The sequence below is a fragment of the Triticum aestivum genome, chromosome 1D, assembly GCF_018294505.1.
Source record: "Triticum aestivum cultivar Chinese Spring chromosome 1D, IWGSC CS RefSeq v2.1, whole genome shotgun sequence".
Classification (NCBI taxonomy): Eukaryota; Viridiplantae; Streptophyta; class Magnoliopsida; order Poales; family Poaceae; genus Triticum; species Triticum aestivum.
Window position 1 is genome coordinate 321731180 of NC_057796.1, and position 13839 is coordinate 321745018.

Genomic DNA, 13839 nt, shown 5'->3' on the forward strand with positions numbered 1-13839 from the left:
GCTTAGCTTTGGGTTCAATCTTGCGGTGCTCGATCCTAGTGATAGTAGGGGACACGACACGTATTGTATTGTTGCCATCGAGGATAAAAAGATGGGGTTTATATCATATTGCATGAGTTTATCCCTCTACATCATGTCATCTTGCTTAAAGCGTTACTCCGTTCTTATGAACTTAATACTCTAGATGCATGCTGAACAGCGATCGATGTGTGGAGTAATAGTAGTAGATGCAGGCAGGAGTCGGTCTACTTATCACAGACGTGATGCCTATATACATGATCATACCTAGATATTCTCATAACTATGCTCAATTCTATCAATTGCTCGACAGTAATTTGTTCACCCACCGTAATACTTATGTTATCTTGAGAGAAGCCACTAGTGAAACCTATGGCCCCCGGGTCAATTCTCCATCATATTAATCTCCCGTCAATAAGCTATTTCTATCTTTGTTTATTTTCTTTCTTTACTTTTAGTCTTTATCATAAAAATACCAAAAATATTTATCTTATCATCTCTATCAGATCTCACTTTTGCAAGTGGCTGTGAAGGGATTGACAACCCCTTTATCGCGTTGGTTGCAAGGTTCTTATTTGTTTGTGTAGGTACAAGGGACTTGCGTGTGGCCTCCTACTGGATTGATACCTTGGTTCTCAAAAACTGAGGGAAATATTTACGCTACTTTGCTGCATCACCGTTTCCTCTTCAAGGGAAAACCAACGCAGTGCTCAAGAGGTAGCAACCCCGCACGAAGGGGTGAATGGGAATGTTGGAAATATGCCCTACAGGCAATAATAAATAGGTTATTATTATATTTCCTTGTTCATGATAATCTTTATTATCCATGCTAGAATTGTATTGATAGGAAACTCAGATACATGTGTGGATACATAGACAACACCATGTCCCTAGTAAGCCTCTAGTTAACTAGCTCATTGATCAATAGATGGTTACGGTTTCCTGACCATGGACATTGGATGTCATTGATAACGGGATCACATCATTAGGAGAATGATGTGATGGACAAGACCCAATCCTAAGCCTAGCCCAAGATCGTGTAGTTCGTTTGCTCAGAGCTTTTCTAATGTCAAGTATCATTTCCTTAGACCATGAGATTGTGCAAATCCCGGATACCGTAGGAATGCTTTGGGTGTACTAAACGTCACAACGTAACTGGGTGGCTATAAAGGTGCACTATAGGTATCTCCGAAAGTGTCTGTTGGGTTGGCACGAATCGAGACTGGGATTTGTCACTCCGTGTAAACGGAGAGGTATCTCTGGGCCCACTCGGTAGGACATCATCATAATGTGCACAATGTGACCAAGGAGATGATCACGGGATGATGTGAGTTACGGAACGAGTAAAGAGACTTGCCGGTAACGAGATTGAACAAGGTATAGGGATACCGACGATCGAATCTCGGGCAAGTAACATATCGATAGACAAAGGGAATTGAATACGGGATTGATTGAATCCCCGACATCGTGGTTCATCCGATGAGATCATCGTGGAACATGTGGGAACCAACATGGGTATCCAGATCCCGCTGTTGGTTATTACCGGAGAACGTCTCGGTCATGTCTGCATGGTTCCCGAACCCGTAGGGTCTACACACTTAAGGTTCGATGACGCTAGGGTTAGAGGGAAAGTATGTACGTGGTTACCGAATGTTGTTCGGAGTCCCGGATGAGATCCCGGACGTCACGAGGAGTTCCGGAAAGGTCCGGAGGTAAAGATTTATATATGGGAAGTCCTGTTTTGGTCACCGGAAAAGTTTCGGGTGATATCGGTAATGTACCGGGACCACCGGGAGCGTCCCGGGGGTCCACCAAGTGGGGCCACCGGCCCCAGAGGGCAGCATGGGCCAAGTGTGGGAGGGGACCAGCCCCAGGTGGGCTGGTGCGCCCCCCCCCCACCAGGGCCCAAGGCGCCTAGGGTTTGGGAAGGGGGCGCCTCCACCTTGCTTGGGGGGCAAGTTTCCCCTCTCCCCCCTTGGCCGCCGCCCTAGATGGGTTTTGGGGCTGCCGCACCCCTTGGGGTGGAAACCCTAGAGGGGGCGCAGCCCCCTCCCTCTCCCCTATATATAGTTGAGGCATTGGGGGCTGCAAACACATGAGTTTTCTCTCCCTGGCGCAGCCCTACCTCCTCCTCCTCCTCTCCCGCGGTGCTTGGCGAAGCCCTGCGGGATTGCCACACTCCTCCATCACCACCACGCCGTCGTGCTGCTGCTGGATGGAGTCTTCCCAACCTCTCCCTCTCTCCTTGCTGGATCAAGGCGTGGGAGACGTCACCGGGCTGCACGTGTGTTGAACGCGGAGGCACCGTTCTTCGGTGCTTAGATCGGAATCAACCGCGATCTGAATCGCTACGAGTACGACTCCTTCATCCGCGTTCTTGCAACGCTTCCGCATAGCGATCTACAATGGTATGTAGATGCACTCCCCTTCCCCTCGTTGCTAGATTACTCCATAGATTGATCTTGGTGATGCGTAGAAAATTTTGAATTTCTGCTACGTTCCCCAACAGTGGCATCATGAGCTAGGTCTATGCGTAGTTTCTATGCACGAGTAGAACACAAAGTAGTTGTGGGCGCCGATGTTGTCAATTTACTTGCCGTTACTAGTCTTATCTTGATTCGGCGGCATCGTGGGATGAAGCGGCCCGGACCGACCTTACACGTACGCTTACGTGAGACAGGTTCCACCGATTGACATGCACTAGTTGCATAAGGTGGCTAGCGGGTGTCTGTCTCTCCCACTTTAGTCGGAACGGATTCGATGAAAAGGGTCCTTATGAAGGGTAAATAGAAATTGGCATATCACGTTGTGGTTTTACGTAGGTAAGAAACGTTCTTGCTAGAAACCTATTCAAGCCACGTAAAAACTTGCAACAACAATTAGAGGACGTCTAACTTGTTTTTGCAGCATGTGCTATGTGATGTGATATGGCCAGAAGATGTGATGAATGATATATGTGATGTATGAGATTGATCATATTCTTGTAATAGGAATCACGACTTGCATGTCGGTGAGTATGACAACTGGCAGGAGCCATAGGAGTTGTCTTTATTTTTTGTATGACCTGCGTGTCATTGAATAACGCCATGTAAATTACTTTACTTTATTGCTAAGCGCGTTAGCCATAGAAGTAGAAGTAATCGTTGGCGTGACAACTTCATGAAGACACAATGATGGAGATCATGATGATGGAGATCATGGTGTCATGCCGGTGACAAAGATGATCATGGTGCCCCGAAGATGGAGATCAAAGGAGCAAAATGATATTGGCCATATCATGTCACTATTTGATTGCATGTGATGTTTATCATGTTATGCATCTTATTTGTTTAGAACGACGGTAGTAAGTAAGATGATCCCTCACTAAAATTTCAAGAGACGTGTTCCCCCTAACTGTGCACCATTGCGAAGGTTCGTTGTTTCGAAGCACCACGTGATGATCGGGTGTGATAGATTCTAACGTTCGAATACAACGGGTGTTGACGAGCCTAGCATGTACAGACATGGCCTCGGAACACAAGAGATCGAAAGGTCGAACATGAGTCGTATAGTAGATACGATCAACATGGAGATGTTCACCGATGATGACTAGTCCGTCTCACGTGATGATCGGACACGGCCTAGTTTGACTCGGATCATGTATCACTTAGATGATGAGAGGGATGTCTATCTGAGTGGGAGTTCATTAATCAGATGAACTTAATTATCATGAACAAAGTTAGAAGGTCTTTGCAAATTATGTCATAGCTTGCGCTTTAGTTCTACTGTTTAAGATATGTTCCTAGAGAAAATTTAGTTGAAAGTTAATAGTAGCAATTATGCGGACTGGGTCCGTAAACTGAGGATAGTCCTCATTGCTGCACAGAAGGCTTATGTCCTTAATGCACCGCTCGGTATGCTGAACCTCAGCGTCATCTGTAGATGTTACGAAACATCTGACATACACGTTTTGATGACTACGTGATAGTTCAGTGCGTAATGCTAACGGTTTAGAATTGTGGCACCAGAGACGTTTTTGAAACGTCGCAGAACATGTGAGATGTTCCGAAGACTGAAATTGGGATTTCAAACTAGTGCCCACGTCAAGAGGTATGAGACCTCTGACAAGTTTCTTAAGCTTGCAAACTAAGGGAGAAAGGCTCAATCGTTGAGCATGTGCTCAGATTGTATGAGTACCACAATCGCTTGAATCGAGTGGGAGTTAATCTCCCAGATGAGATAGTGATAGTTCTCCATAGTCATTGCCACCAAGCTAGTAGAGCTTCGTGATGAACTATAACATATCAGGGATAGTTATGATGATCCTTGAGCTATTCGCGATGTTTGACACCGCGAGAGTAGAAATCAAGAAGGAGCATCAATTGTTGATGGTTAGTAAAACCACTAGTTTAAGAAGGGCAAGGGCAAAAGGGATACTTCATGAAACAGCAAGTCGTTTGCTGCTCTAGTGAAGAATCCCAAGGTTGAACCCAAACCCGAGACTAAGTGCTTCTGTAATGAGGGGAACGGTCACTTAAGCAGGACTACCCTAGATACTTGGTAGATGAGAAGGCAGGCAAGATCGACAGAAGTATATTGGATATACATTATATGAATGTGTACTTTACTAGTACTCCTAACAGCACTAGGGTATTGGATACCGGTTCGGTTGCTAAGTGTTAGTAACTCGAAATAAAAGCTGCGGAATAAACGGAGACTAGTTAAAGGTGAGATGACGATATGTGTTGGAAGTGTTTCCAAGGTTGATGTGATCAAGCATCGCATGCTCCCTCTACCATCGAGATTTGGTGTTTGTGTTGAGCATGATTGGATTATGTTTATTGCAATACGGTTATTCATTTAAGGAGAATAATGGTTACTCTGTTTGTTTGAATAATACCTTCAATGGTCTTGCACCTAAAATGAATCTCGATCGTAGTGATACACATGTTCGTGCCAAAAGATATAAAATAGTAATGATAGTACCACATATTTGTGGCACTGCAATTTGAGTCATATTGGTATAGAACGCATGCAGAAGCTCCATGTAGATGGATCTTTGGACTCAGTCGTTTTTGAAAAGATTGAGACATGCGAACCATGTCTATTGGTATATATGCATGAAGAAACTCCATGCAGATGGATCGTTTGTACTCACTTGATTTTGAATCACTTGAGACATGCAAATCATACCACATGGGCAAGATGACTGAAAGGCCTCGTTTTCAGTAAGATGGAACAAGAGAGCAACTTATTGGAAGTAATACATTTTGATGTATGCAGTCCAATGAGTGCTGAGGCATGCAGTGGATATCGTTATGTTCTTACTTCACAAATGATTTGAGTAGATGCAGAGTGTATTTACTTGATGAAACACAAGTCTGAATTATTGAAAGGTTCAAGTAATTTCAGAGTGAAGTTGAAGATCGTCGTGACAAGAGGATAAAATGTCTGTGATATGATCATAGAGATGAGTATCTGAGTTACGAGCTTGGCACACAATTAAGACATTTTGGAAAGTGTTTCACAATTAATACCGCCTGGAACATCACAGTGTGATGGTGTGTCCGAACATCATAACTGCACCCTATAGGATATGATGCATACCATGATGTCTCTTATCGAATTACCACTATCGTTTATGGGTTAGGCATTAGAGACAACCGCATTCACTTTAAAAGGGGCACCACACAATTCCGTTGAGACGACACCGTTTAGAGAAACCTAAGTTGTCGTTTCTTAAAAGTTTGGGGCTGCGAAGCTTATGTGGAAAAGTTTCAGGCTGATAAGCTCGAACCCAAAGCGGATAAATGCATCTTCATAGAAAACCCAAAACAGTTGGGTATACCTCCTATTTCAGATCTGGAAGCAAAAGTAATTGCTTCTAGAAACGAGTCCTTTCTCGAGGAAAAGTTTCTCTCGAAAGAATTGAGTGGGAGGATGGTGGAGACTTGATAAGGTTATTGAACCGTCACTTCAACTAGTGTGTAGCAGGGCACAGGAAGTTGTTCCTGTGGCACCTACACCAATTGAAGTGGAAGCTTATGATGGTGATCATGAAACTTCGATCAAGTCACTACCAAACCTCGTAGGACGACGAGGATGCGTAATACTTCAGAGTAGTACGTGATCCTGTCTTGGAAGTCATGTTGTTGGACAACGATGAACCTATGAGCTATGGAGAAGCGATGGTGGGCCCATATTCCGACAAATGGTTAGAAGCCATGAAATCCGAGATAAATGGATCTTTAAGAAGAAGACGAACGTGGACGGTAAGGTTACCGTCTATGAAGCTCGACTTGTGGCAAAGAGTATTTTCACAAGTTCAAGGAGTTGACTACGATGAGATTTTCTCATCCGTAGCGATGCTTAAGTCCGTCGGAATCATGTTAGCATTAGCTGCATTTATGAAATCTGGCAGATGGATGTCAAAACAAGTTTCCTTACCAGTTTTCGTAAGGAAAGGTTTATGTGATACAATCAGAAAGGTTTTGTCGATCCTAAGGATGCTAAAAGGTATGCTAGCTCCAGCGATCCTTCCATGGACTAGAGCAAGCATCTCGGAGTCAGAATATAAGCTTTGATGGAGCGATCAAAGTTTTTGGGTTTATACAAAGTTTGTTAGAAACTTGTATTTACAATAAAGTGAGTGGGAGCGCTACAACATTTCTGATAAGTATATGTGAATGACATATTGTTGATCCGAAATGATGTAAAATTTCTGGAAAGCATAAAGGGTTGTTTGAAAGGAGTTTTTCAAAGGAAGACCTGGATAAAAGCTGCTTACATATTGGGCATCAAGATCTATAGAGATAGATCAAGACGCCTGATGATACTTTCAAAGAACGCACACCTTGACATGATTTTGAAAGAGTTCAAAATAGATCAGCAAAGAAGGAGTTCTTGGCTGTGTTACAATGTGTGAGTATTGAGTAAGACTCAAGACCTGACCACAGCAGAAGAGAGAGAAAGGACGAAGGTCGTCCCCTATGCTTCAGACGTAGGCTCTACAGTATGCTATGTTGTGTACCGCACATGAAGTGTGCCTTGCCATGAGTCAAGGGGTACAATAGCGATCCGGGAAAGGATCACATGACAGCGGTCGAACTTATCCTTAGTATCTAGTGGACTAAGGAATTTTCTCGATTATGGAGGTGAAAAGGAGTTCGTCGTAAAGGGTTACGTCGATGCGAACTTTGACACTAATCCGGATGACTCTGAGTAGTAAACCGGATTCGTATAGTAGAGCAGATATTTGAAATGGCTCCAAGTAGCGTGTGGTAGCATCCACAAGATGACATAGATATTCGTAAAGCACACACGGATCTGAAAGGTTCAGACCCGTTGACTAAATAACCTCTCTCACAAGCATAACATGATCAAACCAGAACTCATTGAGTGTTAATCACATAGAGATGTGAACTAGATTGTTGACTCTAGTAAACTCTTTGGATGTTGGTCACATGGTGATGTGACCTATGAGTGTTAATCACATGGTGATGTGGACTAGATTATTGACTCTAGTGCAAGTGGGAGACTGTTGGAATATGCCCTAGAGGCAATAATAAATAGGTTATTATTATATTTCCTTGTTCATGATAATCGTTTATTATCCATGCTAGAATTGTATTGATAGGAAACTCAGATACATGTGTGGATACATAGACAACACCATGTCCCTAGTAAGCCTCTAGTTGACTAGCTCGTTGATCAATAGATGGTTACGGTTTCCTGACCATGGACATTGGATGTCGTTGATAACGGGATCACATCATTAGGAGAATGATGTGATGGACAAGACCCAATCCTAAGCCTAGCACAAGATCGTGTAGTTCGTTTGCTCAGAGCTTTTCTAATGTCAAGTATCATTTCCTTAGACCATGAGATTGTGCAACTCCCGGATACCGTAGGAATGCTTTGGGTGTACCAAACGTCACAACGTAACTGGGTGGCTATAAAGGTGCACTACAGGTATCTCCGAAAGTGTCTGTTGGGTTGGCACGAATCGAGACTGGGATTTGTCACTCCGTGTAAACGGAGAGGTATCTCTGGGCCCACTCGGTAGGACATCATCATAATGTGCACAATGTGACCAAGGAGTTGATCACGGGATGATGTGAGTTACGGAACGAGTAAAGAGACTTGCCGGTAACGAGATTGAACAAGGTATAGGGATACCGACGATCGAATCTCGGGCAAGTAACATATCGATAGACAAAGGGAATTGAATACGGGATTGATTGAATCCCCGACATCGTGGTTCATCCGATGAGATCATCGTGGAACATGTGGGAGCCAACATGGGTATCCAGATCCCGCTGTTGGTTATTGACCGGAGAACGTCTCGGTCATGTCTGCATGGTTCCCGAACCCGTAGGGTCTACACACTTAAGGTTCGATGACGCTAGGGTTATAGGGAAAGTATGTACGTGGTTACCGAATGTTGTTCGGAGTCCCGGATGAGATCCCGGACGTCACGAGGAGTTCCGGAAAGGTCCGGAGGTAAAGATTTATATATGGGAAGTCCTGTTTTGGTCACCGGAAAAGTTTCGGGTGATATCGGTAATGTAATGGGACCACCGGGAGGGTCCCGGGGGTCCACCAAGTGGGGCCACCGGCCCCAGAGGGCAGCATGGGCCAAGTGTGGGAGGGGACCAGCCCCAGGTGGGCTGGTGCGCCCCCCCCCCCCACCAGGGCCCAAGGCGCCTAGGGTTTGGGAAGGGGGCGCCTCCACCTTGCTTGGGGGGCAAGTTTCCCCTCTCCCCCCTTGGCCGCCGCCCTAGATGGGTTTTGGGGCTGCCGCACCCCTTGGGGTGGAAACCCTAGAGGGGGCGCAGCCCCCTCCCTCTCCCCTATATATAGTTGAGGCATTGGGGGCTGCAAACACATGAGTTTTCTCTCCCTGGCGCAGCCCTACCTCCTCCTCCTCCTCTCCCGCGGTGCTTGGCGAAGCCCTGCGGGATTGCCACGCTCCTCCATCACCACCACGCCGTCGTGCTGCTGCTGGATGGAGTCTTCCCAACCTCTCCCTCTCTCCTTGCTGGATCAAGGCGTGGGAGACGTCACCGGGCTGCACGTGTGTTGAACGCGGAGGCACCGTTCTTCGGTGCTTAGATCGGAATCAACCACGATCTGAATCGCTACGAGTACGACTCCTTCATCCGCGTTCTTGCAACGCTTCCGCATCGCGATCTACAATGGTATGTAGATGCACTCCCCTTCCCCTTGTTGCTAGATTACTCCATAGATTGATCTTGGTGATGCGTAGAAAATTTTGAATTTCTGCTACGTTCCCCAACAGGGAAAACCTAGGCCTCGAAGAAGGAAGGGCATGAAGCATACCCTCTCTTCCTTGCTTGGAGTAGGGAAGTTCTCGGCGAACGCTGGGCCATCCATGGAGATCAGTCCAGCGCGGACAGGAACAAGATCCGCTGCGGGAAGATACCCTTGCCTTTGCAGATCGCTTAGCCAGAGGTGTGAAACGGAGCAGCTTGCCCAGTCGCCTAGGAGGGGACCATGAGGTCGTGAGCCAGGGGCGTCGGCCATGGTGTCTAAAATTTCTCTAGCGTTTGCTTTTGGGGGAAGGATGGGTCAGTCATCCCCCGCGCCTTTGGATCTATAAATAGGTGTGACGTCCTACAAATGAAAGGACGGGTCTGTAAAAAAGGGTGGCTCCGTTCACCTTCTAAAAAGGCGCACGGCAGTTAAAGTTTGCCCGCCCCAAGGTAGCATTAAGTCTGGCGGTCCCGCCATGTTTTAATGGGGACCTCGGATTCCGAATTGTTAAAACCGGTCAATGTTTACACGGATCATGCGGGGTGGTGAACCTCCGACGCTAATCCGGATCCTGGATAGTATTCGACTGGGTATACTACTCCGAACAATTCAAGGAAAGATGAAGAGCTCACCTCACAAGCCGAAGATTTGAAGCACACTAGATGGCAATCCCCGGCGTTGGAGGCCAGTTCGGGAGCTACTAAGGGAGTCCTGGATTAAGGGGTCCTCGGGCCGCCGGCCCATTGCTTATGGGTCGGACTGATGGGCTGCTACGGAGCCGAGCTAGGGCGTGGACCCGTGACCGGATAGAAGATCTTCGCAGCAGTGGAGTGCCCTCCAAGTCAAAGATTTAGCATGATCTTTCCTTTATTGTAACCGATCGTGTGTAACCCTAACCCTACTGGTGCCTATATAAACCGGGGGGCTTTAGTCCTTAGGGTTAGAGCAACATCCAATCCCTCATCGACTTAGGGTTTACCTCGCCTGATCTCGTGGTAGATCGACTATGTAATCATATCATACACATCAATACAATCAAGCAGAACGTAGGGTTTTACCTCCTAGAGAGGGCCTGAACCTGGGTAAACACCGTGTTCTTTGTCCCTTGTTCCCCATCGATTCTAGATCCATTGCTCGGGACCGCCTACTCGAGATCTATCGGTTTGGACACCGACAGCGGTAAAAGACGGTATAGCCAGAATACCACATCACATACGTTCGAGGGCGTGGATCAATATGTGAAGGAATGGATGAGATTTCGGGATCAGTTGAGCCTGAGCTGAGATTCAAATATCCTCATGAGAAGTGGATATTCAAGTTTGTTATTCGAACTATTCCCACCTATGCAATGTCAGACATTAAAAATTCCTAAAACATTTGTAAAGGAATTATAGATGCGATGTCACATTTTTTATGTGGAGATGAGAATATCCAGAGAAGGATGCACTGGATGGCTTGATGAAAAATGTGTGTCCCAAGGAATTAAGGAGGAATGGGTTTTTGGGATATTGATTGTTTTCATTTAGCGATGTTGGCAAAACAGGCTTGGCTCTTCTTGAGTATCCGGATTCCTTATGTGTCACCGTTTTTGAGAGCTAAATATTTTCCCAATGGCAAAACACTCAGCAAGAAGGCGGCGGCGTGTTCTATGATTGTTATCATATTGTGTGTGATTTTACTATTCTTTGGTTTGAACATTGTTTTAGAGAAGCAAATAATGTCGTTTATGAACTTGCTAGGTTAGCTAGGGATTTTGTCGACTTCTGATTGGTTTAAGAAGCCTGTGAGCGATATTGCTATGTGTGATGAATAAAGCGTTTCGTGTTTGAAAAAGACAGAACGTGAATCTCTTCTTTAAAAGACACAAGACTCGGGGTGCACGCGGCACGGATAGGCAATTCGGCAGTGGTGCGAGCTTCAGCAAACCGGGGCGGGGGCACCGGCGTACCCACCGTTTCCTGGTGAAACCGTCGGCGGGGAGGCGGAATCCTGGTGGCGCGACGCGACTTTTCACCCAGCCTTTTTCAGAATCGCGCGCTGACCCTGTTCAACGCATGTGACACAGGCACACACAGCCACCGGTCGGCAGTCCACAGTGACTCAGCGAGACACTGCGCGTACGCCGCGGCATGCGACGTTCGACCCGCCAGGCTTCCCTCCCTGGCCGCCACGTCTTGCCACCCGCTGCGACACTTGAGCAAGCCCACTGGCCTAAACCTCGATCCATCGCCGGTGCGTCCCCGGCGCACGCACCCACCGGCCTCTCCGTCCCCTCTCTCGACCGCTTTCCATGGCGTCATCGATTAAAGCGTCGCGGCATCACGTGCCACCCTGGCTGCATACAGTCGTCGGCTAGTCACGCTGCTGTACCTCTGCCACTGTGCTCCATCGGTTTCTTGGACTCTGCTTGCTATATATAGAGCAAGGGAGCGGGGTTGCAGTTGAGGCCCAGCCACATACAGCCGAAGGAAGAAGAGAACGTCTGTCATCTGCTTAATTCCTCTGTGCCGAGGTAGCTGCCAAAGACTGAGTAAGAGGAGAACGTGGTTAGCTAGGAAATGTGCGGCGGGGCTGTTATCGCCGACTTCGTCCCGGCCGGGGCCCGCCGCCCGGATGGCTCCTCCACCGACGTCCCCGGCTCCAGCCTCACCGTCACCGGTAGATACTAACGGGCCTGCAACTTGTCTAGTGTTTTTTTCTAGTGTGATTCTATCATCAAATTATACGGTCACAGTAGAGTGATGATGGACAGATTCTTTTGTAATGTAGCTAGCGTCTTTCATATCTATGATTCACACTGAGCTTGCATGCTAATCTGTTCTGTACTGTTCTCTTCGTAAGGTGAGGAGGTGACGGAGAAACCGCCGGCGCCGGGGCGGAAGACGGCGTACCGTGGGATCAGGCGCCGGCCATGGGGCCGCTGGGCTGCGGAGATCCGGGACCCCAGGAAGGGCGCGCGCGTCTGGCTGGGCACCTACGCTACCGCGGAGGAGGCCGCCCGCGCCTACGACGTCGCGGCGCGCGATATCCGCGGGCCGAAGGCCAAGCTCAACTTCCCGCCCGCCGTGGGCGCGCCGCAGGCGGCCGCAGCCGTGGAGGGGGCGGGGGCGCACAAGAAGCGTCGGATGGTCGCGGCAGAGGAGAGCTCCGCGTCTTGGTCTCCACTTCCGGCCACGGCCACCGGAGGCGGCGGCACAGAGAGCCTGCGGGAGCGCATGTCCGGGCTGGAGGCGTTCCTGGGGCTGGAGGACGGCGACGTGGAGCCCTGGGAGGCCGTCGATCTCATCTTGGAGTAGGCGTGTGCCGTCGCCACGTGCGGCGTCCATGGGGTACATTTGCCGATAAATAAGCAGATTGGTCGAAGTCTTTTGATTAGCTAGAGTATCGTTCTGCTTTCCTGGGCTTTCGCCAGGCATATCCAGGTCCTTTGTAGTGGAATGCTATGTAATTCGAGCATGACGATCAGAAGAAATGTGGAGAACTTGCAGCAACTTTCCTGACATAAAATAAAACTTTTCACACTCTCATTTGTAGGACGAAACAGTTCATGTCCGTGTTCACTTTGTTTTACGCGCATATGGCAATCCATAGAATGCATTAGAACAGATTGTCTAAATTTTCCTTCTTTGAAAACTGAGTGAATAGCACACAACTACCACTTTTCGTGTTAGGGTTCCAAAAAACTACCATAAATTTGTTTGTGACTGATAACTACCAGAATCGGCGTCTGCTGTTTCAAAAAACCCAAAATGCCCGTTGCTAAGAAATTAATCCGGTTGCCCGTTGCTAAGAAATTAATCTGGTTTATGACAGGTGGGCCAGCGGCTAAATGAACCGTTTGTTTGACCGTTAACTGACATCTGGGACCCACATGTCAGTGTCTCTCTCATTTTCTTCACTCCCCCTCTCTTCCTCTCTTCTTCTCCTTTTCTCAGACGCCCAGTACACCGGAGACAGTGGTCCGACCATGGCCGCCGGGCACACTACTGGCCCACGCGCACGACGACGTTCTCGCAGACGGCGGCGTCCAGCAGGGCGACGAAATCCCAGCCGCCTCTCCTTCCAGCAGCGCCGGCCGCCCCTCCATCCACCTCGCCGGGGTTGGCCTAGCTCGATGCGCCGCCCGCCTCGGCCTGCAACCATGGCGCCCGAGGCGCCGCCCTCCACGGCCTGGATCCATGGCGCCACCAGCCAGAGGCGCTTCCCCGCTTTGCCGGCTAACCCCAGTAGCCACCGCTCGTGCAGGGTCCAGGCGGAGGTGGTTCGCTGCTGCAAGTGGCACGGGCGGCTAACTCCGGCGGCCTCCCTGGATGGGGTCCTCCATGGCGGCGGCCCGCGGGGCGGGGGAGTCGTCCACCCGCAGCCCGCACGCACTGGACGTCGACAAGCGACGGAAGTGAGCTCCGCGGTGGCGCCATGGCTGCTGGCCGGCGGGCTCGTCACAGCGGCTGCTGGCCGGCGAGCTTGGCGGCGGGCGCACGGCCACGGCGCCACCGGCCAGATGAACTCGATTGCTTTTTTAAAAAGTTTAGAGGGACCCGATTGCTTTTTTTAAGTTTACAGGGA

At 48.5% G+C, this 13839-nt stretch overlaps 1 protein-coding gene across 1 annotated transcript; it reads left to right on the forward strand.

Annotated features, from left to right (window-relative positions):
* Nucleotides 1-11704: 11704 nt before the first annotated feature.
* LOC123169328 (ethylene-responsive transcription factor RAP2-3) lies at nt 11705-12800 on the forward strand. Its single transcript, XM_044587173.1, has 2 exons — nt 11705-11931; nt 12115-12800. Exons 1-2 carry the CDS (start codon nt 11832-11834, stop codon nt 12567-12569), a joined length of 555 nt encoding a protein of 184 aa, XP_044443108.1. The 5' UTR covers nt 11705-11831; the 3' UTR covers nt 12570-12800.
* The last annotated feature ends 1039 nt before the right edge of the window (nt 12801-13839 follow it).